This window comes from Lissotriton helveticus, chromosome 7 (assembly GCF_964261635.1).
Source record: "Lissotriton helveticus chromosome 7, aLisHel1.1, whole genome shotgun sequence".
Lineage (NCBI taxonomy): Eukaryota > Metazoa > Chordata > Amphibia > Caudata > Salamandridae > Lissotriton > Lissotriton helveticus.
Window position 1 is genome coordinate 18,959,826 of NC_136068.1, and position 25,504 is coordinate 18,985,329.

At 50.8% G+C, this 25,504-nt stretch overlaps 1 protein-coding gene across 3 annotated transcripts in view; it reads right to left on the reverse strand.

The window, feature by feature from the left end:
• Positions 1–16,175, reverse strand: part of LOC144767946 (cell adhesion molecule CEACAM8-like) — a 425,529-nt gene extending 409,354 nt beyond the window's left edge. The window contains exon 1 of one of the 3 annotated variants that reach the window (XR_013598389.1): positions 15,952–16,175. Coding sequence is in view for 2 of the 3 variants with exons in the window: in XM_078651293.1 (XP_078507419.1) it covers positions 15,952–16,015 (64 nt within the window). In the remaining variant the exon portion in view is untranslated. The remainder of the gene's footprint in view (positions 1–15,951) is intronic. The other 2 variants (XM_078651293.1, XM_078651292.1) reach the window with 2 other exon arrangements.
• Positions 16,176–25,504: the final 9,329 nt, after the last annotated feature.

Genomic DNA, 25,504 nt, shown 5'->3' on the forward strand with positions numbered 1-25,504 from the left:
AACACCTGCTATGACTTTTGTGAACACCCGAGGGGCATTGGTAAGGCCAAAGGGGAGCACAGTGCACTGAAAGTGCCCTTGGACTACTGTGAACCGTAGCGAGTGACGGTGGGCAGGCAGGACCAGGATGTGGGAATAGGCATCCTGCAAGTCCAACGCTACCATCCAGTCTCCAGGGTCGAGGGCAGACAAGATCTGAGCCAGACTCAACATTTTGAACTTCTCCTTCCAGAAAGTAGTGGGAGTAACAGCCATGACCTACTTCTGGCAGAGGAACACGTTTGATGGCTCCAGTGGCCAAGAGAGCCGTAACGATCTTCCGACATGCGTCTCAATGTTAGTGGCATGGATGGAGGGGAAGTTTCGAAGGGGAGGTAGTAGCCCCTTTGGACTATTTGCAAAACCCACCTGTCCGAAGGGATGGTGGACCAGAGGGGGAGGTGATGGCAAATCCTGCCGCCCACTGGTCTTTGGTGGCCCTGAAGGGTCCGACTAGGAAGGTTTGGAGGCTGCAGCAGAGGGGGCGGAGGTGGACTGGCCCGCCCTCTTGCCCCCGACCTGCGTTGCTCAGCCCCATATCCCTGGCTGCGCAGAGGCTGGTTAGTTTGCACCGGCCTGTGGCTTTGGTTGGAATGTGGAGGGTCACCCCTACGTAAGCCACGAAAGAAGCGAATAGCAGACTACAAAGGATGAGAGGACACTGCGAGGCCTAAGGTCCTGGCCGTAGCTTTAGAGTCCTTAAAACGCTCAAGTGCGTTGTTTGCTTCGTCACCACACCAACCAGGCGACGGCCATAGAGGGCATGTCCAAAAGAGTCGATTGGAAATCTCCCGAAAAAACTGATTTTCTGAGCCAGGTATAGCGTCTGAATGCTACAGACGTTGAAACCGTCCTGCCTAGTGAGTCAGCAGTGTCCAGTCCACACCTGATGGTGAACTTTGCTGCATCTCAACCCTCTGCAACAGCAAGGATAAGGAGAGCCCGGGCCTCCTCCAGGCATCGTGGCAGCACTTGCGCAACCGTGTTCCACACAGAGTGCTGGTACCGGGCCAAGAGACATGCGGTGACCACAGTCCTAAGCTGGCGGATGAAAACATTTTCTTTCCAAGATGGTCCAGATTCTTGGATACCCTATCTTGTGGAGCAGTAGAGAACGCGCTACCCTTGGAAGACGAGGCTTGAACCACCAAGCTCTCGGGGGTAGGGTGTTGGAGAGGAAGAGCGGTTCGGGCGATGTTCCTGGCACAGGAACCCCTGTGGTGGGCTTGGACCAGGAGCCCAAAAGGACATTAGCGAGGGCTTTGTTAAATGGCAAAAAGGGCTCCGAAGAGGATGCCGCTGGCTAAAACACCTCAGTCAGGAGATTAGTCCTGACCGCCACAGTAGGACGCTCAAGGCCTAAGGTGTGAGCGTCCCAGCGCAACACCACTGTGTATGACGCACCCTCCTCCGTGGTAGGGGAGAAAGCATGCCAAGGTCTGGGCAAGTAACCAGCCCACTGGCATCACCCACGTCCTCTCTCCAGTCCGGCTCCTCCAGCTAGTCTGTTAGAGGGTCACCAGACCCCCCCGTCCTCCTAATCATCATCCACAGGCAGCCAGTCACGGCAAAAGGGAACACCAGGAAAGAACGCGGGCACAAAGTTACCCTCCGGCTCAGAAACCAGCGTTGAGCGATGTCGGTCCAGCTCTACGTTCGAGTTGAGAGGGAGTCTGGGGTTGAAGCCAGCTGGGGACACAACCAGCATCAGAGTCGTCGAATCGGCGTCAGGGAAGGACCAGTGAGGTCGACCGGCGCTGATCCGGATACAGGCCTGGATCTAAGGGGAACCTGCGTCATCGGGTCCAGAGCTGCTGGCGTCAAAGGCCTTGGTCCCCCGACCAAGTCTGCGGGGTCCGAAGGCACTCTGGCGGAGTCGGGCTGAGCAAAGATGGTATGCATTGCTTCGTAAAACGAACGAAGCTGGGCAGGGGTCGCTCTGGCTACAGCAAAGCCTTCGGGCCATGGCCCGGCAGTCAAAGCACAACTTCAGGTCATGGTCACGCTCCAGGCACCAGATGCACACGAGGTACAGATAGGTAACGGACATCAACTTGTAACAGGACTGATATTGCTTGAAACCCAGGCAATGGGACATCCCTCGCGCAGCAGGAGTCGATAAAGACTTAAAAGAGGCCAACAAAAGTCGAAAAAGTTTTGTAAAAAAGTGACAAAAGGGGCAAGCTTCTCTCCGGATCTGCGCTGGATGGCACGGAAAAAGAAAGAACTGACGTCAGCACGCAGGGGTGGCGTCCAAGTAGATACCGCAACGTCATCCCGGTGACCACGACACCGACGACGGACACAGAGTTGATCGACACCAACTACCGATGCGCAGGGGTACTGCTAAGAAAAAGAAAATTCTCCAGGATCCAGTCTGGGGGTAATTCTAAGGTAAGGAATCTATAACTAGTTGTCTCTTTCATATAGCTATTTTAGAAAGTGAGAATATTCCAGTCAATCATTTGGAATCAGCTATTACTGGTGACGTGATTGTATCAATTATCACTATAGATCAGGAGCTGGCATTGAACATGAGCGATTTGTGTAGATATCAACCCCCGACGGCAAATTAGCGTCATTTATTAAACAAAGCTGTGCAAAACAATTGTTGACCAGACAGTAGAGCAGATGTTCTATCTACTTTTATTGTATTATGTCATTAGGATTTTAAAATGTGTAGAGTGTAGTGTCTTAAGACTATGGGCGCTGGGACCCTTGCGGTCCTGGGCGGGCTCTATAGAGAAATTATGTAACTTGCTGGGAGGTGTTAATGTGTGGTTATTAACATTTATGATGTAATGAGAAAGTAGTGTTATGTTATGTTATGTTATTCTAAATTTGTTAAGCGCACAGGCACCCAGAGGTTTCATGGCGCTGGAGGTGAGGAAGAATGACAAAACAGTTAACCTATCCCGAAGCTTGCTTGAATAGCCAGGTCTTCAGTGCACCCCTGAACTCCATGAGATTGGTACATCTCCTGAGCGACAAGGGGAAAGAGTTCCAAACCTTTGGGGCGAGATAAGCAAATCGACACCCGCCCAGGCGCTTCCGTTTGAAGGAGGGTAGAGTGAGAAGGGACTGATGAGCAGAACGGAGATTGCGGTCGGTTCATGTTTGATTATTAGGCTGTTGATGAACAAGGGCCTTATCCCGTGAAGAGCCTTAAAGGTCAAGCATCCTACTTTGAATATTACCCATTGGGCTATGGGAAGCCAGTGAAGAGTTGCCAGCAATGGTTTCGCCGAGCTCCTACCTCGATTCTTGAAGATTAATCTGGCCGCTTGGTTTTGCACAATTTGCAGGCGTTTAGACAAAAACAGGGGAGGCCTAAATAAATAGAGTTTGAGAAGTCTAATTGGGAAAGGACCAAGGCGAGAACCACCTGAATGAGGGCAGGGTGAGTGAGTAGATGGGCAATTTTTCGGATTTTGCATAACTGAAGGAAGCTAGACGAGATCACTGCTCCCACCTGACTTTTCAGAGAGAGATCGGAGTTAATGGTGATCCCGAGGCTTTTCACCGAGAGAGAGGGGGAAGGAGGGGATCCCATTGTTGACGGCCAGAAATGAGGGCCCCAACTGATCGAGCTTTTTCCTGGGAGTACCAGCTCGGTCTTCCCGGGATTAAGTTTTAAGTGGTTCAGTTCCATCCACCGTTGAATGTGCAGCATGGTGGCCTGGAATTCCACGGCGGAGTCGGTTGAGTCAGAGGGAAAATTAGCTGCAGGTCGTCGGCATAGTTATAAATCGTAACCCTCCTGTTTTTTAAGGAGTGTAATAGAGGTTTGAGATATAGGTTAAACAGGAGGGGTGAAAGTGACGAACCTTGCGGGACGCCACAAGTGGTGGATAATTTGGGCGCTAAAAAGTTCCCAAGCTTGACTGCCTGGGTCCGGTCGCTTAGGAAGGACTTCACCCAGCCGAGGGCCGAGCCTCGCAGACCGGCTTGTTCGACACAGTGTTGTAAGATGGTATGAACCACTGTGTCGAACGCTGCCGACAGGTCCAAGAGCACCAAGGCCTGATGTATACCCCTGTCGGCATTGGATCTCATTGTGTCCAGGACTGCGAGGATCACTGCCTCAGTTGAGTGCCGCCTGGCAAAAACCGGCTTGGTTAGGCTCCAGGTAATCAGATGTTTCGATGAAGTTGGATATGCAGCTGGCCACATGGGCTTCCAAGATCTTAGCTCCAAAAGGGAGGAGGGAAATGGGCCGGTAGTTAGCGAGATTAGACGGATCGGCACCCGGTTTTTTTGATTAATGGGACCAGCGTTGCTTTTTTAAATGAACTGGGGACTATTCCCTGCGCTAGGGAATCATTCAAGAGGGGGAGTATACCCAGCGGAAGTGCTGAATAAACAATCATTAGGTGAGCCGGACTTCACACGGTTCATCAGTTCCCCTAACCTAAATGGATCAATCGGAGGGAAAGCCTCAAATTCGGACGGGTTTCTGCAGATGTCCTCGATGGCCGCCATGCTAGGCCTTTCCGGGATGCTTTCTTTTATGGTGGCTATCTTGTCCTTGAAGAAAATATTGAGCTGATTACATAGCTTTTGCGTGGGGGCTTGGGGGGGGGGGAGGTTCTTGCATCGTTACAGAGATCATTCACAACCCTGACAATTTCTCTAGATATGTTGTGTGCGTTCAGGATTTTGTCGGAGAAGAATGCTGCCTTGGTCGATAAAATGGAGTTCTTAGAATTCCTACCGGCAGTTATATATAACACTCTGTCCTCGTCTGAGTACCTATGTCTCCATTTCCTCTCAGATTGGCGCAATTCTAGTTTTTGTTTTTTTAAATCCGCCGTGAACCACCTATGGGCATCCATACGGCGGGCAAGAGAGAATTGGGAGAGTGGAGCATGCTCGTTGCAGGCTGCCAAGAGCCAGTCAGTGAGATTTTTATCCATAAGATTAATATATGGGGTGGGTGCTGGAATTGAGTTAGCCAAGGAGGACAAGAAAGCATGATTGTTTAGTGATCTCCATTTCCTTACTGCCCCTCCTGCAGGAATGGGGGCCTTCGTGTGGCCGTGAAGAGTATAGGAGAATTGCAGTAGATGGTGGTCAGACCATATGCAAGGGGTTGCCGTCGGGATGGACAATGGAACATTGTGAGACCAGATCTGGTCCACAATATGTCCCTTTTCGTGAGTAGGGGTCAGGACTGATTGAGAAAAGTTCAGATGGAGGAGGAGCTCAAAGAGTTCATTGGCCTGAGGCCCTGCTGCTGGGTCGTTATACCAGTAGTTTAAATCCCCAATCAGCATTACCTTGTCGTAGTTGACAACTAAGCCAGCCATTTGCTCGCTCAGGGCCACCGGAAATGTGGGCATGACCTTGGGGGGTCGGTAGGTCAGAACCAATATCATGGTTCCCTTGTCTGTGTCAGATTTTATAACAAGGTTTTCAGTATCTGGTAGATCCAGGGAAGGTAGTGTGGTGAACTTATGATCTTTGTGGATGATGGCAGCAACGCCACCCCCTTGCTTTCCTGGTTCTCTATTCACTGATAATATGTAATAGTCTGCCGGGAGAACGGCAAGGACATTCGGAGGAGAGTCTTGGGTAAGCCAGGTTTCAGTGATGAGAAGCATGTCTGGTCTATCGGAGTTAAGAAGTAGGAAAATATTTAGTTGATGTTTTATCATAGACCGTGTGTTTAAGTATAGGCAGCGGAGTGTAAGGTCATTGGACCTCGGAGATTTAATAGTAGAGTGAGAGGCATGGGGGGTTTCATCAGGGGAGGCCAGGCCTAGCTGGGAACGGTAGATGTTATTGGCCGTTAGACAGGAGCGTGTCGCAGGGTCCAGGCTGGGGAGGCGAGAGTGTTGTAGGGAGCAGAGTTCCAGGGGAGTAAAGCTGTAATTTTCGCCATTCTGCCTAGTCCCTAGGCCCGTCCTGGCGCGGGCTGCGCTCGTCCGCTGCGCGTCCGGGAAATACACATAGTTATAAGAGAAGAGGGGGCGTGGCCTGACGATAGTGGCCGTGGCCTGTGTGCTCGGGGGAAATGGCGGCAAGAAGAATTGTCACCCGCGACAGCTCTAAGATCCGCTGCGCGGGGATGCCCAACTCGTGAAATACAAACGTATCTTTGACCAGGGAGAAGGAAATAGTGAGTAAAAACACAATATTACATCAAAGTATTTTAAAAGTAGCAAGAGTTTCTCCCGGCTTCCGCCTCAGGAGTTAGGTGTCCTCTGATCGCGCTCGTGATCAGCGCGTCTTAAGTACCTGAGTGCGGGGGGCATGGCCTGACGATAGTGGGCGTGGCCTGTGTGCTCGGGGGAAATGGCGTCAAGAAGAATTGTCACCCGCGACAGCGCTAAGATCCGCTGCGCGGGGATGCCCAACTCGTGAAATACAATGTATCTTTGCCCAGGGAGAAAGAAATAGTGAGTAAAAACACAATATTACATCAAAGTATTTTAAAAGTAGCAAGCGTTTCTCCCGGCTTCCGCCTCAGGAGTTAGGTGTCCTCTGATCGCGCTCGTGATCAGCGCGTCTTAAGTACCTGAGTGCCGGGGGCGTGGCCTGACGATAGTGGGCGTGGCCTGGGTGCTCGGGGGAAATGGCGGCAAGAAGAATTGTCACCCGCGGCAGCGCTAAGATCCGCTGCGCGGGGATGCCCAACTCCTGAAATACAAACGTATCTTTGCCCAGGGAGAAGGAAATAGTGAGTAAAAACACAATATTACATCAAAGTATTTTAAAAGTAGCAAGAGTTTCTCCCGGCTTCCGCCTCAGGAGTTAGGTGTCCTCTGATCGCGCTCGGGATCAGCGCGTCTTAAGTACCTGAGTGCCGGGGGCGTGGCCTGACGATAGTGGGCGTAGCCTTGTGCTCGGGGGAAATGGCGGCAAGAAGAATTGTCACCCGCGTCAGCGCTAAGATCCGCTGCGCGGGGATGCCCAGCTCGTGAAATACAAACGTATCTTTGCCCAGGGAGAAGGAAATAGTGAGTAAAAACACAATATTACATCAAAGTATTTTAAAAGTAGCAAGCGTTTCTCCCGGCTTCCGCCTCAGGAGTTAGGTGTCCTCTGATCGCGCTCGTGATCAGCACGTCTTAAGTACCTGAGTGCGGGGGGGCGTGGCCTGACGATAGTAGGCGTGGCCTGTGTGCTCGGGGGAAATGGCGGCAAGAAGAATTGTCACCCGCGGCAGCGCTAAGATCCGCTGCGCGGGGATGCCCAACTCGTGAAATACAAACGTATCTTTGCCCAGGGAGAAGGAAATAGTGAGTAAAAACACAATATTACATCAAAGTATTTTAAAAGTAGCAAGAGTTTCTCCCGGCTTCCGCCTCAGGAGTTAGGTGTCCTCTGATCACGCTCGTGATCAGCGCGTCTTAAGTACCTGAGTGCGGGGGGGGGCTGACGATAGTGGGCGTGGCCTGTGTGCTCGGGGGAAATGGCGGCAAGAAGAATTGTCACCCGCGGCAGCGCTAAGATCCGCTGCGCTGGGATGCCCAACTCGTGAAATACAAACGTATCTTTGCCCAGGGAGAAGGAAATAGTGAGTAAAAACACAATATTACATCAAAGTATTTTAAAAGTAGCAAGCGTTTCTCCCGGCTTCCGCCTCAGGAGTTAGGTGTCCTCTGATCGCGCTCGTGATCAGCGCGTCTTAAGTACCTGAGTGCGGGGGGGCGTGGCCTGACGATAGTGGGCGTAGCCTGTGTGCTCGGGGGAAATGGCGGCAAGAAGAATTGTCACCCGCGACAGCGCTACGATCCGCTGCGCGGGGATGCCCAACTCGTGAAATACAAACGTATCTTTGCCCAGGGAGAAGGAAATAGTGAGTAAAAACACAATATTACATCAAAGTATTTTAAAAGTAGCAAGCGTTTCTCCCGGCTTCCGCCTCAGGAGTTAGGTGTCCTCTGATCGCGCTCGTGATCAGCGCGTCTTAAGTACCTGAGTGCGGGCGGGGGCGTGGCCTGACGATAGTGGGCGTGGCCTGTGTGCTCGGGGGAAATGGCGGCAAGAAGAATTGTCACCCGCGGCAGCTCTAAGATCCGCTGCGCTGGGATGCCCAACCCGTGAAATACAAACGTATCTTTGCCAAGTGTATGTTTGTTAGCTGATTAATAAAGATGTCTGTTACTGAGCTCTGTGCGTGGCGTGTTAATTTACATGCTCCCGGGCTAGGGAGGATGTTACAACTGGCAATGAGTAGGGGATAAGTTCACCGAAGAAATAAGACTGCTTTCCCTAAGAGTTTGTGATGAAACAGCAAACTGCTTGTTAACACAACTTGCGCCCGAACTGATGCAAAGCAGTCTGCAGTTGGAGCATGTAGAGTCGAAGTCCCGCTCCAGCCCTTATATAGTCTTTGAAGAAGTTGAAGGCTTTCCAGAGGAGCACAGTCAGAAAGCCCACCAGAATCCACTGGTAAAGGCTAAAAGAAGAGACACTGAGTTGTGGTAAAACACAGAGCCATCTTCCATGCAAACCAAAAGCTAGAGGCAGCGATAACCAGGTGGGAAAGCACAAACACACCTACCGGCATGAGCGAAGGAAGTGCCACATGAAGTCGAATCGGATGTTATGACCCGGACCTGGCCAATGAGTGCAAAGTAGCAAGTGGTATCAAGTGTGTTTTGACCTCAGATCGTGTGTGGTGAAACAAAGGCAAGGCCTCCCATTGAAGAACTTGCAGGTTTTTACCAAGTAGAGTAAAAGCTGCCAAGCACATGCTCTCAATAGCGACAAAAGGGAGCGCAAAATGCACCACAGCCGCGTGTCTGAAACCACCACCGCCACAAAGCAAAACAATGGGGCCAGGTGGATGGCATGGATCAAGACATTCGATTACTTCACAGATGCCGTAGAATTAGAAGATAAGAAAATCATTAAATACTTAAAGAACCTTGCTGGTGATGGAGTGTAAAAAGTGATAAAGAAAATCTCAGACTGATACAATATTGCAACGTCAGATCAAGCTCAATCCAGTACCTTTTCAATAAAGGAAGAGAGCAAGCTGGTAAAACGATGGACGAGTTTGTTGAAAGAGACGAGGAAGCCATACGCCTCTGAGTCATCAATGGCTGTCGTTCAGACTCGTTCAGATGATGCACGTAGAGAGAAATGCTCAGTTTAGAGAAAATACTAATAGCTGCAAGAGCCAATAAACAATTAATCAATAAGCTGCCGATATGTAAGCTGGAACAGCTAAGAGTGAATCGGTGTTGATGATGAAAAGCAAACACAAACACAAGGTAGATGCACGGAAATTGATGTCCCTAAAGAAGAAAAAGTTGTTTCTGATGTTGGTTTTAATTTCTCCATGAAAGTAAATGTCCAGCCATAAGACAGATATTCAAAGGTTGCGGAAAAGAAAACCATATCATAACAGTTGTGCAACGCAAGATAGAAACCAATTACGTCACAGCAAGCGGAGACAATGGATGCCAGAAGATTCCAGAAGTATTATCTCCACGTCCACAAGACCAAAAAGTAACATCAAATACAAGTAGAAACCACACAAAGTTGATTATCATCAAGTTCATCCTACAAAGGCTCTTCAATGTCACTATCAAGCACAAGTGAAGAAGATAGATGTGTAATGATGTTATCAACCACAGAACGTCATGCACATGTAGGTTTGGCTGCTTGCAAGAAGGAACAAGAGACAAAAATGAAGCATCAAACAAAACAGAATTCATTTGGACACTGCCCCAAAATTACAATTAAGGTCAACGGTTGCTCCATAACCTTCAGTGGTTGTCGATTAACATCATGCCAGTCAAAAAATGTAACAGCCTATCTCCTGTGTCCCACCTTAAACCACAAAACACAAAGGTTAGCACATGGGCTGCTTCCAAATGGTTGTAGAATCAAGGGTCACTCATAGAAACTATGTGACATAAAACAACATTAGTGCAGCATCCACTAAGCATGTAGGCCTTACAGCATGTGCCTGGGAGAGAATTGCAGTTGATTTCTTTGGGCCCATAGCAAATGGACATCATCTCATGGTAGTCATTAATGAGTGTTCACGCTTTCCTTTATTACAGGAATTATCTTCAACAACCTATGACAAGGTCAAGTGCCTGAACAACATCTTTGCAGGGTGGGGTATCCCATCATTCTCAAATCTGAAGGTGGTCTACCTTTTAATAGCAAAGAATTCAGGGAGTTTCTAGTCATACTAAATGTCAAGCATCAAAAGAGTACAGCTCTGAGGCCCCAAGTCAATGGTGATGTGGAATGATTCATGGCTACCCTCAAAGGGTACTTCCGTGAGCATTGAGGAAGTGAATTGAGTTGAACAAGGCCATATGTCAAGCTCGCCGAGCTTATCGTTTAACTCCTCACTTCACAACTGATGAGAGTCCTGCCACCTTGCTGTTTGGGAGAGCCATAAAAGCCAAACTACGACAGTGGATAGCAAACTGCTCCTGGTATGCTGATCAACTTTGTGTCATGGACAATGCTCGGAAACAAAAAATGAAGAACTGTGCCTATCAGCTCCAAGGAGCTGAGGAAACAGTCTTTGATGACGGTGACTATGTCTTAGTCAAGCAGAGGTGAAAGCGAAAAACAGACTCGATTTGCTGTCGATCCTCTGAGGGTTGTCACATGAAAGGGCACATGGTAACTGCGCAACATCCAGGAAAATCCATCACACTGGACTTGTGATACTTTAAGCAAATACCTTCCATTGGAACTCCAAGCAGACCACTGACACTGCCTTAGGTAAATGCCTCAGGTGAGACTACTGATGCCGCCTCAGGTGAAACCACTGACACTGCCTCAGTTAAATGCCCCAGGTGAGACCACTGACGCCGCCTCAGGTGAGATCACAAAAGCAGCCTCAGGTTAATGCCCCAGGTGAGACCACTGATACCGTCTCAAGTGAGACCACTGACACCGCCTCAGGTGAGATCACGGAGGCCGCCTCAGGTAAACGCCTCAGGTGAGACTATTGACACTGCTTCAGGTGAGACCACTGACACCGCCTCAGGTAAATGCCCTAGGTGAGACTACTGATGCCACCTCAGGTGAGACCACTGACACCGCCTAGGGTAAACGCATCAGGTGAGACCACTGACACAGCCTCAGGTAAACGCATCAGGCGAGACCACTGACCCTGCCTCAGGTAAAGCGTCAGGTGAAACCACTAACACTGCTTCAGGTAAACGCCTCAGGTGAAACCCCTGACACTGCTTCAGGTGAGACCCCTGACGCCAGCTCAGGTAAACGCCTCAGTGAGACCACTGATGCCACCGCAGGTGAGATCACAGATGCCGCCTCAGGTAAACACCCTAGGTGAGAACACTGATGCCGCCTCAGGTGGGACCACTGACACCGCCTCAGGTAAAAACCTTAAGGTGAGTCCACTGACGACGCCTAAGATAAATGCCTCATGTGAGACCACAGATACTGCCTCAGGTAAATGCCTCAGTTGAAACCCCTGACACTGCTTCAGGTGAGACCCTTGACGCCACCTCAGGTAAACGCCTCAGTGATACTACTGACGCCGCCTTAGGTAAATGCCTCAGGTGAGACCACTGACACTGCCTCAGGTAAAAGCATCAGGTGAGACCACTAACACTGCCTCAGTTAAACGCCCCAGTTGAGGCCACTGACGCCGCCTCAGGTGAGATCACAAACGCAGCCTCAGGTGAGACCACTAACACTGCCTCAGGTGAGACCACTGACATCGCCTCAGGTGAGAGCATTGACACCAACGCATGTGAGAGCACTGCCGCCGCCTCAGGTGAGAGCACTGATGCCGCCTCAGGTGAGAGCACTGATGCCGCCTCAGGTGAGAGCACTGACGCCCCCTCAGGTGAGAGCACTCACCCCCCCTCAGGTGAGACCACTGACTCCCCCTCAGGTGAGACCACTGACGCCACCTCAGATGAGACCACTGACGCCACCTCAGGTGAGACCACTGACGCCACCTCAGATGAGACCACTGACGCCACCTCAGGTGAGACCACTGACGCCACCTCAGGTAAGACCACTGACGGCACCTCAGGTGAGACCACAGACGCCGCCTCCGGTGAGAGCCCTGACGCCGCCTCCGGTGAGAGCCCTGACGCCGCCTCAGGTGAGAGCCCTGACGCCGCCTCAGGTGAGAGCCCTGACGCCGCCTCAGGTGAGAGCCCTGACGCCGCCTCAGGTGAGAGCACTGACACCGCCTCAGGTAAACACCTCAGGTGAGACCACTGACGCCGCATCAGGTGAGACCACTGATACCACCTCAGGTGAGAGCACTGACACCGCCTCAGGTAAACACCTCAGGTAAGACCACTGACGCCGCCTCAGGTGAGACCACTGATGCTGCCTAAATTGAGACCACTGACGCCGCCTCAGGTGAGACCACTGATGCTGCCTCAGGTGAAACCACTGACACCGCCTCAGGTGAGACCACTGACACCGCCTCAGGTGAGACCACTGACACCGCCTCAGGTGAGAGCACTGACACCGCCTTAGGTGAGGGCACTGACGCCGCCTCAGGTGAGAGCACTGACGCCGCCTCAGGTGAGAGCACTGACGCCGCCTCAGGTGAGAGCACTGACGCCGCCTCAGGTGAGACCACTGACGGCGCCTCAGGTGAGACCACGGATGATGCCTCAGGTGAGACCACTGACGCCGCCTCAGGTGAGACCACTGATACCGCCTCAGGTGAGAGCACTGACACCGCCTCAGGTAAACACCTAGGGTGATGCCACTGACCCCGCCTCAGGTGAGTCTACTGACGCCGCCTCAGGTGAGACCACTGATGCTGCCTCAGGTGAAACCACTGACACCGCCTCAGGTGAGACCACTGACACCGCCTCAGGTGAGAGCACGGACACCACCTCCAGTGAGAGCACTGACACCACCTTAGATGAGGACACTGACGCCGCCTCAGGTGAGAGCACAGACGCTGCCTCAGGTGAGAGCACTGACGCTGCCTCAGGTGAGAGCACTGGCTCCGCCTCAGGTGAGAGCACTGGCTCTGCCTCAGGTGAGAGCACTGGCTCTGCCTCAGGTGAGAGCACTGGCTCCGCCTCAGGTGAGAGCACTGGCTCCGCTTAAGGTAAAGACCTCAGGTGAGACCACTGACGCCGCCTCAGGTGAGACCACTGATACCGCCTCAGGTGAGAGCACTGACACAGCCTCAGGTAAACACCTCAGGTGATGCCACTGACGCCGCCTCAGGTGAGACTACTGACGCCGCCTCAGGTGAGACCACTGACACCGCCTCAGGTGAGACCACTGACACTGCCTCAGGTGAGACCACAGACCACTGACACCGCCTCAGGTGAGACCACTGACACCGCCTCAGGTGAGACCACAGACACCGCCTCAGGTGAGACCACTGACACCGCCTCAGGTGAGAGCACTGACACCGCCTCAGGTGAGAGCACTGACACCGCCTCAGGTGAGAGCACGGACACCACCTCAGGTGAGAGCACGGACACCACCTCAGGTGAGAGCACGGACACCACCTCAGGTGAGGGCACGGACGCCACCTCAGGTGAGGGCACGGACGCCACCTTAGGTGAGGGCACGGACGCCACCTCAGGTGAGGGCACGGACGCCGCCTTAGGTGAGAGCACAGACGCCGCCTTAGGGGAGAGCACAGACGCTGCCTCAGGTGAGAGCACAGACGCTGCCTCAGGTGAGAGCACAGACGCTGCCTCAGGTGAGAGCATCGACGCTGCCTCAGGTGAGAGCACTGGCTCCGCCTCAGGTGAGAGCACTGGCTCCGCCTCAGGTAAAGACCTCAGGTGAGACCACTGACGCCGCCTCAGGTGAGAGCACGGACACCGCCTCAGGTAAACACCTCAGGTGAGACCACGGACACCACCTCAGGTGAGAGCACTGACGCCACCTCCAGTGAGAGCACTGACACCGCCTTAGGTGAGGGCACTGACGCCGCCTCAGGTGAGAGCACTGACACCGCCTCAGGTGAGACCACAGACACCGCCTCAGGTGAGACCACTGACACCGCCTCAGGTGAGACCACTGACACCGCCTCAGGTGAGACCACTGACACCGCCTCAGGTGAGACCACTGACACCGCCTCAGGTGAGAGCACTGACGCCGCCTCAGGTGAGAGCACTGACGCCGCCTCAGGTGAGAGCACTGACGCCGCCTCAGGTGAGAGCACTGACACCGCCTCAGGTGAGAGCACTGACGCCGCCTCAGGTGAGAGCACTGACGCCGCCTCAGGTGAGAGCACTGACGCTGCCTCAGGTGAGATCACTGACGCCGGCTCAAGTGAGACCACTGACGCCCCCTCAGGTAAACGCTTCTGGTGAGACTACTGACGCCGCCTCAGGTAAACGCTTCTGGTGAGACCACTGATGCCACCTCAGGTGAGAGCACTGACACCGCCAGGCTCAGGTAAACGCCTCAGGTGAGACCACTGATGGTTCCTCAGATAAACGCCTCAGGTAAGACCACTGACATCGCCTCAGGTAAACACCTCTGGTGAAGACACATTTCTATACTGTCTGCCAGGGCCGATTCAAGGATTTTTGGGGTCCAGGGCCGAAAGGGAATGTGCGAGGCTCTTTTAATTCACATACGTGACATATACAGGGCTCCACAAGCTGCTTTGTTCAGACTTCTCCTGGCCACAGCTCCTCCACTCAGCCACCTTACAAGAACCTCTTTACAGCCCTTTCTGGGCGGAAGGTGTGAGAATTGCTTAAGGGTTGAATCTTAAACCTGTGGGGTGCAGTGAGTGTCTCTGAATGGCAGCCGGGCAGGAGGCCTCACTGCAGAACAAACCTGCAACTGGAACACCATCCCTGAGAGGCCCAGGGAGGGCCCCATCCCGGAGAGGTCATGGGAGGGCCCCATCCCGGAGAGGCCCAGCGTGGGCTCCATTCATGAGGCCCAGGAAGGGCCCCATCCCTGAGAGGCCATCAGAGGACCCCATCGCTAAGAGGCCCAGGGAGGGCCCCCTCCCACCTGCCCCCTCCCACCCCTAAGAGGTCCAGGGAGGGCCCCTTCCGTGAGTGGCCATGGGAGGGCCCCCTGCCATCACTGAGAGGCCCAGGGAGGGCCCTCTTCCATCCTTGGGAGGCCCAGGGAGGCCCCCCTTCTATCCCAGAGGGACAGGGAGGGCCCCCTCCCAACCCTGAGAGGCCCAGGGAGGGCCCTCTTCCATCCCTGGGAGGCCCCATCCCTGAGAGGCCCAGGGAGGGCCCCCTCCTATCCCTAAGAGGCCCGGGGGGCCCTTCTATCCCAGAGGGACAGGGAGGGCCCCCTCCCATCCCTGAGGGCCCCATCCCTGGGAGGCCAGGGCGGGCCCCCTCCCATCCCTGAGGGCCCCATCCCTGAGAGGCCAGGGAGGGCCCCCTCCCATCCCTGAGGGCCCCATCCCTGAGAGGCCCAGGGAGGGCCCCTTCCATCCCTGAGAGGCCAGGGAGGGCCCCTTCCCCGAGAGGGCCCTCTTCCATCCCTGAGAGGCCCAGGGAGGGCCCCTTCCATCCCTGAGAGGCCAGGGAGGGCCCCTTCCCCGAGAGGGCCCTCTTCCATCCCTGAGAGGCCCAGGGAGGGCCCCCTTCCATCCCTGAGAGGCCAGGGAGTGCCCCCTTCCATCCCTGAGAGGCCAAGGGGAGGCCCCTTCCATCCCTGAGAGGCCCAGGGAGGCCCCCTTCCCCGAGAGGGCCCTCTTCCATCCCTGAGAGGCCCAGGGAGGGCCCCCTTCTATCCCAGAGGGACAGGGAGGGCCCCCTCCCATCCCTGAGGGCCCCATCCCCCCGCTTTCTTTCCATTGTCTGGCAGGAGTACAAGGGGGCAGGTGGTGTTGGGGCGGGGAGAGAGGCCTGCGGTCTGCTCGGACAGGGAGGACAAATGAGGCCTCTGAGCTTTGAATATTGTGAGGCCTGGGGTCGCTCCTGACACTCCGCGCCCTCGGACGGTAAAGATCCCCCTCTGGGGCCCCCTCACCTGTCAGGATCAGCGCCTTCGGGCTGTGAGGCCACCGCGGGCGGGGCGCGCACGGGACCCCCATGGAGAGAGCTAGAGGCGGCTCGAGAGCGGCTCGGCCTGAGTGCGGGCCGAGAGAGGGCAGGAGTGCGGCCTGCTCTGCTCTCTCTGCGCCTCGACGTCTGACAGAAACAAGCGTCCGATCGAGCGCCCGCCTCAAGAGTGCGCATGCGCGGTATCTGAAGCTTTCCGTCCCCGGGAGCGCTCTTCTCTTGAGTGCGCATGTGCGGTATCGGAGCGCCCCGGTTCCGTCGGTCGAAGCTCCTCGTCCGTTTGAGCGCCCTCCATGCGTCTCATTGCACGCATGCGCACTCTGCATTTTGTCATCTAAACCTGCCCTTTTAAACCCCCCTCGGCGGCACTGCGGTGGAGCCCGAGATAGTAAAGCTCAGAGGGATCATTAATACCCCGCATGCAGCTCAGAGGGAAGAGGGATTATTAATACCACGGCTCAGAGGGATCATTAATACCCCGAATGCAGCTCAGAGGGATCATTAATACCCCGGATGCAGCTCAGAGGGATCATTAATACCCCGAATGCAGCTCAGAGGGATCATTAATACCCCGCATGCAGCTCAGAGGGAAGAGGGATTATTAATACCACGGCTCAGAGGGATCATTAATACCCCGAATGCAGCTCAGAGAGATCATTAATACCCCGAATGCAGCTCAGAGGGATCATTAATACCCCGGATGCAGCTCAGAGGGATCATTAATACCCCGAATGCAGCTCAGAGGGATCATTAATACCCCGGATGCAGCTCAGAGGGATAATTAATACCTCGGATGGAGCTCAGAGAGATTATTAATACCTCAGATGCAGCTCAGAAGGAATTTTAATGCCCCGGATGCAGAGGGATCATTAATACCCCGGATGCTTTATTATGGGCTGTGCCTTGTGCAGGAATGCCATTGAGTCAGCCTGGAGAGTATGACCCCTGCTGCCTTGCCGTGCTGCCTGGGGAGACAGAACTCCTCAGGGGATGGCTTATTTATCAGTCAATGAGTTCCAACACCAGCGGCCGCAGTGAAGAATGCTTTTCTAGAGAATGCCAGAGATGGGGAGAAATATATTTTATAAAACAGTGGTCCCTATTTTAGAAACGAAATAGTCTGTGAGGACAGACAAAACAATTTTCATACACTTGATAGGTGAAATGACTTTTGTCCAGCCGGACAAGAATTTTTATTTTTATTTGATTTAGAACGATAATTATGAAAATGGAAGAACCATTTAGTATCAAGTGGGCACAGCAGTGACCCATACAATACAAGACAAGACAAGACAACAAAACAATAGTGGCCAAGAGGGCAAAGCAAAAATTGCATCTGTATACTATTAATCAGTTGTTACAGATTTTAAATTTCATTATAACACTCCACTGCAAATGATAATATTTCAGTCATATATTGCATTTGGGGGTTCAGAGGTCGACGACTTTTCGATGCCGTATTTTAATCTAGGGCATCATCATCAGGACAGGAAATGACAGTTGTTGTCTTAACCATTATATTTAAACTAAGCCTTTAGTCACAATACTACAACACTGTTGCCCCTGCCTCACCGATTGATTGCCATTGCTGCTCGGTCTGAAAGGTGAACAAACGCCATTGAGCAGACCTTTATTCGAGCCATTGGGCTCTCCTCCCTATCCTGGCAGGGGCAACAGTGTGCCTTGCTACCCGAGATTCCAAAAAAACAGTTTGACCGATCTCGTCACGGAATACTGCCACATTAAGTCTCCACCTAGTATTGTGACTAAAGGCTTAGATTAAATATAATGGTTAAGACAACAACTGTCATTTCCTGTCCTGATGATGATGCCCTAGATTAAAATACGGCATCGAAACGTCGTCGACCTCTGAACCCCCAAATGCAATATATGACTGAAATATTATCATTTGCAGTGGAGTGTTACAATGAAATTTAAAATCTGTAACAACTGATTAATAGTATACAGATGCAATTTTTGCTTTGCCCTCTTGGCCACTATTGTTTTGTTGTCTTGTCTTGTCTTGTATGGGTCACGGCTGTGCCCACTTGATACTAAATGGTTCTTCCATTTTCATAATTATCGTTCTAAATCAAATAAAAATAAAAATTCTTGTCCGGCTGGACAAAAGGCATTTCACCTATCAAGTGTATGAAAATTGTTTTGTCTGTCCTCACAGACTATTTCGTTTCTAAAATAGGGACCACTGTTTTATAAAATATGCTACTACCCAAGGTCCCTATACTATACCTTCTGGGTTCCCTTGTTTATGTGTAAAAAAAAAAAAAGAGATGGGGAGAAAAGCACATATTTGTCACTTCTGCTGTAAAGGCTGCAGTTTGCAGCTTCCTTTAAGTGACCCATTGCTCCAAGGGTTACATTTCCCTATACTAATTCTCCTCTAATCCTGTTAGGGTTCAGGAGTTGTCTGCTACCCGGCGATATGTGCGTCAACACCTCATCAGGGGTAGCAAGCGCTATATAAATGCAAATCCCTCCCTCTTCTCTCCCTACCCTATCCTTTTCAATACAAATAACAAACTCACACGTGCACTGCTTAAATTAAATTAATATCTCCCTATGCTAATACACCACTATTCCTTTTTGGGTTCCGGAGTAGCTTGCTACTCGCCGAAAAAGCGATTTAATGCTTCGTCCGGGGTAGAAAGAGCTATATAAATGCAATTGCTTTTATAATCTATCCCATAGGCTCGGGCATTTAACTCCAAGAGGCCCAGCCACAGGAAGGAAGAGGCTGGCACCAAAGCATAAATAAATGCCGCGCAGTGCAGAGACCAACGCTAACTCCTCCATCCCAGAGGTCCCAGGTGTTTAACCTGCAAAAGGCCCAGCCAGAGGACGGGAGAGGCTGGGACAGAAGGGGTCTCCCTGTTATTTGCAGTGGTTTCTTCCGGGCCTCAGAGTACCTGATTAAACAAGAACAAGGAGAGCGCTTTATCAGCACTCTGAATGTGCACTTACCTTGGCTAATACACATTAAGCATTTTTAATGAATGCCAAAAATTGTAAATATTTTTCCAATCTCCAGTGTTTGCTTCTTGTTCAGCAGAGAGTTTAGTTTTTAGGTCTCGCCTAGCTGCATAGGCAAAATGACCTATTTCTATTGCTTCGGCTTTTCAGCCAAACACGTGCACGCGTTCCATTGCCTTCAATGGCAGCGCGTGCATGTGGGCGATTCACTTGCGGGAGCGCGCGCCACTATATGGTAGCAATTATCGCTCCTGCAAGTGAATCGCGCAGCCCCCTCCTTTCCCCTGCTGCCGCGCGCGCCTCCCCCTTCCGCCGCGCGAGGCGCGCTCACTTGTTTTTAAGTGCAAATAGCTCCGAATTCTGCTTAGCTACCCATAGTTTTATGAATTCTAATGAGTTACGTGCCCCAAGTCTCAGTCATAGAGTAGTTGTAACTTTCCAAGCCACTTCCTTTCCGACTCCCACAGTCTCGTCTCTAATTTCTGCCAGCATCCTACTAGAATAATATGAATGTTATGCTGCGTACTGCCCATAGAAAAGTTCTCTCCTGCCCCCATGTGGCCATAACAAAAATGGCATCTCCGAAATACGTCCAATATGCTTGACCTCGCTAGTGGAACAACGGGGTGCACCAAAAATAAATAATAAAACGCTACGTTTTGTGGTGAGCCCTTAGGTACATTATCACTGGGCTATCGGTCGGGACAATATATTACACTTCTCTCTACTGCATCTGCGGAAAAACAGTGGCTCTGAGAAAAAAACGGAATATAATATGCACAGTTGAGGCAGTCACAGGGCGACCACGCTGCAAGGCTTAAAGTTTTAGAACCGCCAGAATCAATGTTTCTTTAGACCAAAGGTGGATTTGGGATTACACACAAATCAGGAAATGGATAAGAAGGCTAAACTAATTGAAGCATTTGAGTCAAATTATGTTTTTCTAGGTTCTAATGTAAATCAGAGATGTATGCAAATTATGAAACTGATGTGTGGGAGTACAATCTTCTTGTCTTAGGAAAGATTAGGTCTGCACCGCAGGTGCTGATAAGAGAACCCAAGAACTCGCACCGTAATCCGAAATCCCCTGTTGGGCACGCGCTGTAATCTGGGAAATCTGAGACGAGGCGATACCTTATTAGGAATTACATGGTTTAAACGTAAACGTACCCAGAAAGCCCAACACTCTAGGTTGAGCTAAGAGGTGGTGTAATAGTCATGATATGAGTAATCATACAGAATAGCAAAACCGAAGCAACCATGATTTGTGACGCAGACAAAAAGATTTACAGGGTGAAAAAATGTACTTATATAACTGGCTATAATTTGTGGAGGAGTCAAAGGGCAGGGAAAAGCGGCCACTCAGTACCCTACAATGTGTAACTCATTAATCTGGAGTAGCGCTTGTGCACAGTAACAGAATGACACATTGCATCAGCAGTAGCATGTAGTGTAGGGTGCCTCCCCCCCCCACCCTTTCTTGTGACGAGACCTAGGCTGTGGATAGTAAAGTAGTGAAACTACATCCTCAATTCTATGTCAGGACAGAAGGCTCCGATTATGCTATCTCATTTCTTTATTAGAAATGCTCAGCAGCCAATCACAATGAAGAAAAGTGAAAAAACAACTACATTTCCCATGAATACTCTGGGAAACAATAGAGTATGTATAGTATATAAGCAACCATAGAGAATAGTACATCCTCTTTCTTTGCTGCTCCACAGCCAGTTAAGTGTACTTTATCTTTACTTATGTGTCTTTACTTGCTATTACATGCTTTAATGACTTGTGTCTGATTGTGATTCATACCGCTAGTGTTGCGCACCGTTGTCTCTTTGCCGGTGCATGTTTTGCCCGTGTTTTGGCTGTATTTCCGAATTGCCGATTTCCGTCTTTCTTGGCTGTTGCGCTGCTTCGTAGCCGGCGTTGTGGGGAGCGCGTGGTCACCTCCCGGTGCTCGGGCGCCTCGCACCCGCGTTCTTTAGTGTTTGTGGAGTGGGAGAAGGGGTTTGGAGTCTCGAGTTTTTACTCTTGAGCGGCTTGCCAGCTGTAAGTTGGTGAGCGTTTGCGAGACAAAAATCGCGCTGGTCCTGCTATCGGCAAGATTTCTCAATGCAGATGGTCACGGCAGGTCGCAACCGCTCGCGTTGAGAAATCTGCCGCTCCCATTGAGGAAGCTGCCGCTCAAGTAGCATGTCTACTCGATGAGCTGAAAGCAGCAGCACACTCCAGCATGGCGCAGTGTGCCATTCGCACTGATTTAACAGTGCAGGACAAACTCCTGGCTCTTAAAGTCATTGCAAGCGACACGACCTAACATACTCCGCCACTCACGGAACTCCGTGGAGCACGGCTGAACTTTTCTGTCATTTCACGGAGTTCGGTGGAGTGAAACTCTGCGAACTCCGCCCATGCCTACACAAAATTCCAAATATTGCTTTCAAAACTAGACATAATACTCAAGGTGTAGCTGTCAGAAGTGGGCACGGCACTGACTATGTACCATCCCAAACTAGAAGCAGTACTCCATTATGGTGCCTCCGGTAATGAACACAACACTCGGGATGTGGTACTTAGAATTGCACACAGATAACAAATAGCCTCCAGAAATTGACACAATAGCGCAGATGGGGCCTCCAGAACTAGACACTACACTAGAGATGGTGCTCAGAGAATGGGGCGTAATATTCCATATGCTACCTTCAGTACTAGACAGAAAACTCCATATGTGACAGAGGCGGCATACAGAATTGAGCACAAGATACAAAATGTACCGTCTAGAACCAGACACAATATTTCAGATATGCCTCTAAAAACGACACAATTATCCATCATGGCCTCCAGAACTGGCTACAATAGTTGTAATAAGGCCTCTTTTATTGGATACAAAACACCATAGATGGCCTCCAGAACTGATTAAGATGTAGCTTCGAGAACTGGTTACTCTACTCCATGCATGGTTCTCAGAATTGCAGATAGTACTACATATATACGTTGTCTTTGTAACTGGAGACAACACTCAATATGTGCTCTTGTGGCACGGGACTGTTCTCCCATTCCCAAGACAGAGATCCTCCAAATACATGGGCCCATGTTGTCTTTGAGTCTGGACCCAGAAAACACCTGAAACAAATTTCACCAAATCTTTCTCTTGTTTTTCTTGCTGAGAGTAGGATGTTCTCCTAAGAGATATTTAGCAACAGACGGAGCAGGCGGACCTTTGGACCAATGTACCCGGCTCATTTACTTGTTGGTCACAACACCCTGTGGTGCAATTTTGGGTGTGCTTGAGTGAGAAAGGGGGAATTTCAGAAGGCCATAGATGTTGTATTCAAGTCCTGTGATATCATTTGCACAGTCTATTATATTATACTTGCATACACATAGCACTTTCTACCCCTGAAAAAGTGTTGAAGCGCTTTACAGCAGTAGGGTCCTAATTCAGACCCCAAGGTTTGTGGTTACTCCAGGGATTATTGGTTACTGGGATTAGCCCTGTGATCTGAAGCAAACCATGCCATGCATTTACACCACTTTATTCATGATAGGTTCAATTAATAGGAGTTAAGTGTGATCATTAGTGTGAGTTCATGCAAATGGTTGGTGGGTGAGAAATAGGCTAGAGGAGCTTAGTTATTGTTAGGTTGCCGGGATACTACCTGTAGAAGCCTTTTGTATGCCCTAAGTGTTCCACCTGCAAGTCCGCAATGAACTGGACATAATCTGTTTTTCACACTTCCGCAGAGCCAGGAATCCGGGAGAAGGTGCCAGGCATGTTGCTAAAGAGAGGCCCGTTTATTGAATTAGAGGTGCGGATGGTGCTCATGGGGCAACGAGATGACGTGACTAAAATTAGTTCCTTGTAAACTCCTGTGCCACAGAGAGGCTCCGGGCTTAGAACAGGTGGGTTATATGTCCAAGGGAATGTAGATGTTTTAGGTTCAGACAGGAAGCACACCTCAAGGGACACACATCTTACAGGTACTTTTCTTAGACAGCAGTGCTGTCCCTCAGGGCACGTAGGTCTTACAGTTAAAGCCTGAGGCATCAAAGCTCTCCCCCTGGGTTCACTGATTCTACGGATTCTTTCTTAGACAGCAGTGCTGTCCCTCAGGGCACATAGGTCTCACGGTTAAAGCCTGAGGCATCAAAGCTCTCCCTCTGGGTTCACCGATTCTACGGGTTCTTTCTTAGACTGCAGTGCTGTCCCTCAGGGCACATAGGTCTCACAGTTAAAGCCTGAGGCATCAAAGCTCTCCCTCTGAGTTCACTGATTCTACGGATTCTTTCTTAGACTGCAGAGCTCTCCCTCAGGGCACATAGGTCTTACAGTTAAAGCCTGAGGCATCAAAGCTCTCCCTCTGGGTTCACTGATTCTACGGATTCTTTCTTAGACTGCAGAGCTCTCCCTCAGGGCACATAGGTCTTACAGTTAAAGCCTGAGGCATCAAAGCTCTCCCTCTGGGTTCACTGATTCTACGGGTTCTTTCTTAGACTGCAGAGCTGTCCCTCAGGGCACATAGGTCTCACAGTTAAAGCCTGAGGCATCAAAGCTCTCCCTCTGGGTTCACTGATTCTACGGATTCTTTCTTAGACTGCAGAGCTCTCCCTCAGGGCACATAGGTCTTACAGTTAAAGCCTGAGGCATCCAAGCTCTCCCCCTGGGTTCACTGATTCTACGGGTTCTTTCTTAGACTGCAGAGCTGTCCCTCAGGGCACATAGGTCTCACAGTTAAAGCCTGAGGCATCAAAGCTCTCCCTCTGGGTTCACTGATTCTACGGGTTCTTTCTTAGACTGCAGAGCTGTCCCTCAGGGCACATATGTCTCACAGTTAAAGCCTGAGGCATCAAAGCTCTCCCTCTGGGTTCACTGATTCTACGGATTCTTTCTTAGACTGCAGAGCTCTCCCTCAGGGCACATAGGTCTTACAGTTAAAGCCTGAGGCATCAAAGCTCTCCCTCTGGGTTCACTGATTCTACGGGTTCTTTCTTAGACTGCAGAGCTCTCCCTCAGGGCACATAGGTCTCACAGTTAAAGCCCGGGCATCAAAGCTCTCCCCCTGGGTTCACTGATTCTACGGGTTCTTTCTTAGACTGCAGAGCTGTCCCTCAGGGCACGCAGATATCACAGGCTAAGATCTTAGTAGACCTACCTCTGAGGTTACACAGATCTTACAGGCTCTGGACTTAGACAACATTACTGTCCCTTAGGTCACACACAGACCAAACGGGTTGAGACAGCAGAGGTACCTTTCAGGCCACAGAGACCCACTGGCTTGGAGCGCGCTTTGTTTACTCTATTTGCTGTGGTTGCATTTTCCACTGACTTGGCTTTAAGGAAGAAAAACAACTCCATGTAACTGTTACTTACCTTCAATACGTGATGAGCAAGCACAGTCTTTGTGGATTGCCATGCGAGGTGTTTATCACAGCCACACTGCTCTGCAACATAACTTAAACACACTGGCAAAGCCGATAGCTCTCGCTATGCCAATGCTTGTTTTGAGTGCTGAAGCTGATGCACCACCGGCCGCAGACCTAGAGTCCAAATCACAGGAAGTTTAATCTGGGGGAAGGAAAGCCACCTGTGTTTAGGTGTGGTTTTGCACCTAAATCTGTTATCTTCCTTTGACATCTTTTAATTTGAAGTGTAGGTGGCGCCCTCTCCTGTCTGCTGTTTTATAGTTGAGGCCTAGGGCCATATCATAAAAGGGTGGGCTGGGAGAGAGCACAGCTGTGGGCCTGTTTTTAAGACATGCTTAAGCACAGGTGATCGAGCTATGCATGGCTTGAGCCCCTATCAGGCCCAGCTCTTGACCTGTGGGGGCTGGCTTCCCAAAAAGAGTGGTCCTGGCATCACAGACACTGCTGAAAAGCTAACTGCACACATCAGGCCTGAAAGGGGCTTCTCTGTTCCATCTGTCTGGAGTTTAAACGCAGAACATACAAGTGGAAGTGAGTCAGTGTGTTTTTAATACAAGTAAGGGCCCCTCTTACTACACATAACAGATTCGATGCACTCACAAATTTAGAGGGTTGCGATTGGCATAACCCAAGCAGGAGTGTTCACACTCATGTTCAAAACTCACCTTTAAGGGTTTCTGATACACAGTTACCCGTATTCGAAATACTTGAGCAATTTAAATCAATCGCATTTATGTCATGGAATATTGCCGGTTTGGGCAGAAAAAATCAGGACCCAGATTGGATAAATATTATAACCCCATATGACCTGATTTGCCTCCAGGAAACTTGGGAGGTCGGGCAGATGGATCTGGATGGTTATTGCTCATTTTATACCCCGCCCTCCCATCAAGATCAGGCAAAGCCAGGGGAGGGATTATAATCCTATTACGAAACACTTTACGGGTGGAAGTTGTCTCACTTTATAATGTTTTCTCTTTCTTCCATCTATTATTTTAAAAGGTCCAGATGAAGACATTATTGCTTTAGTTAACTTTTATAATAATAACTTCTCAGGTGACATGAATGACGTTGCAGACCAACTGGAGATAGATATTAAAAATTGC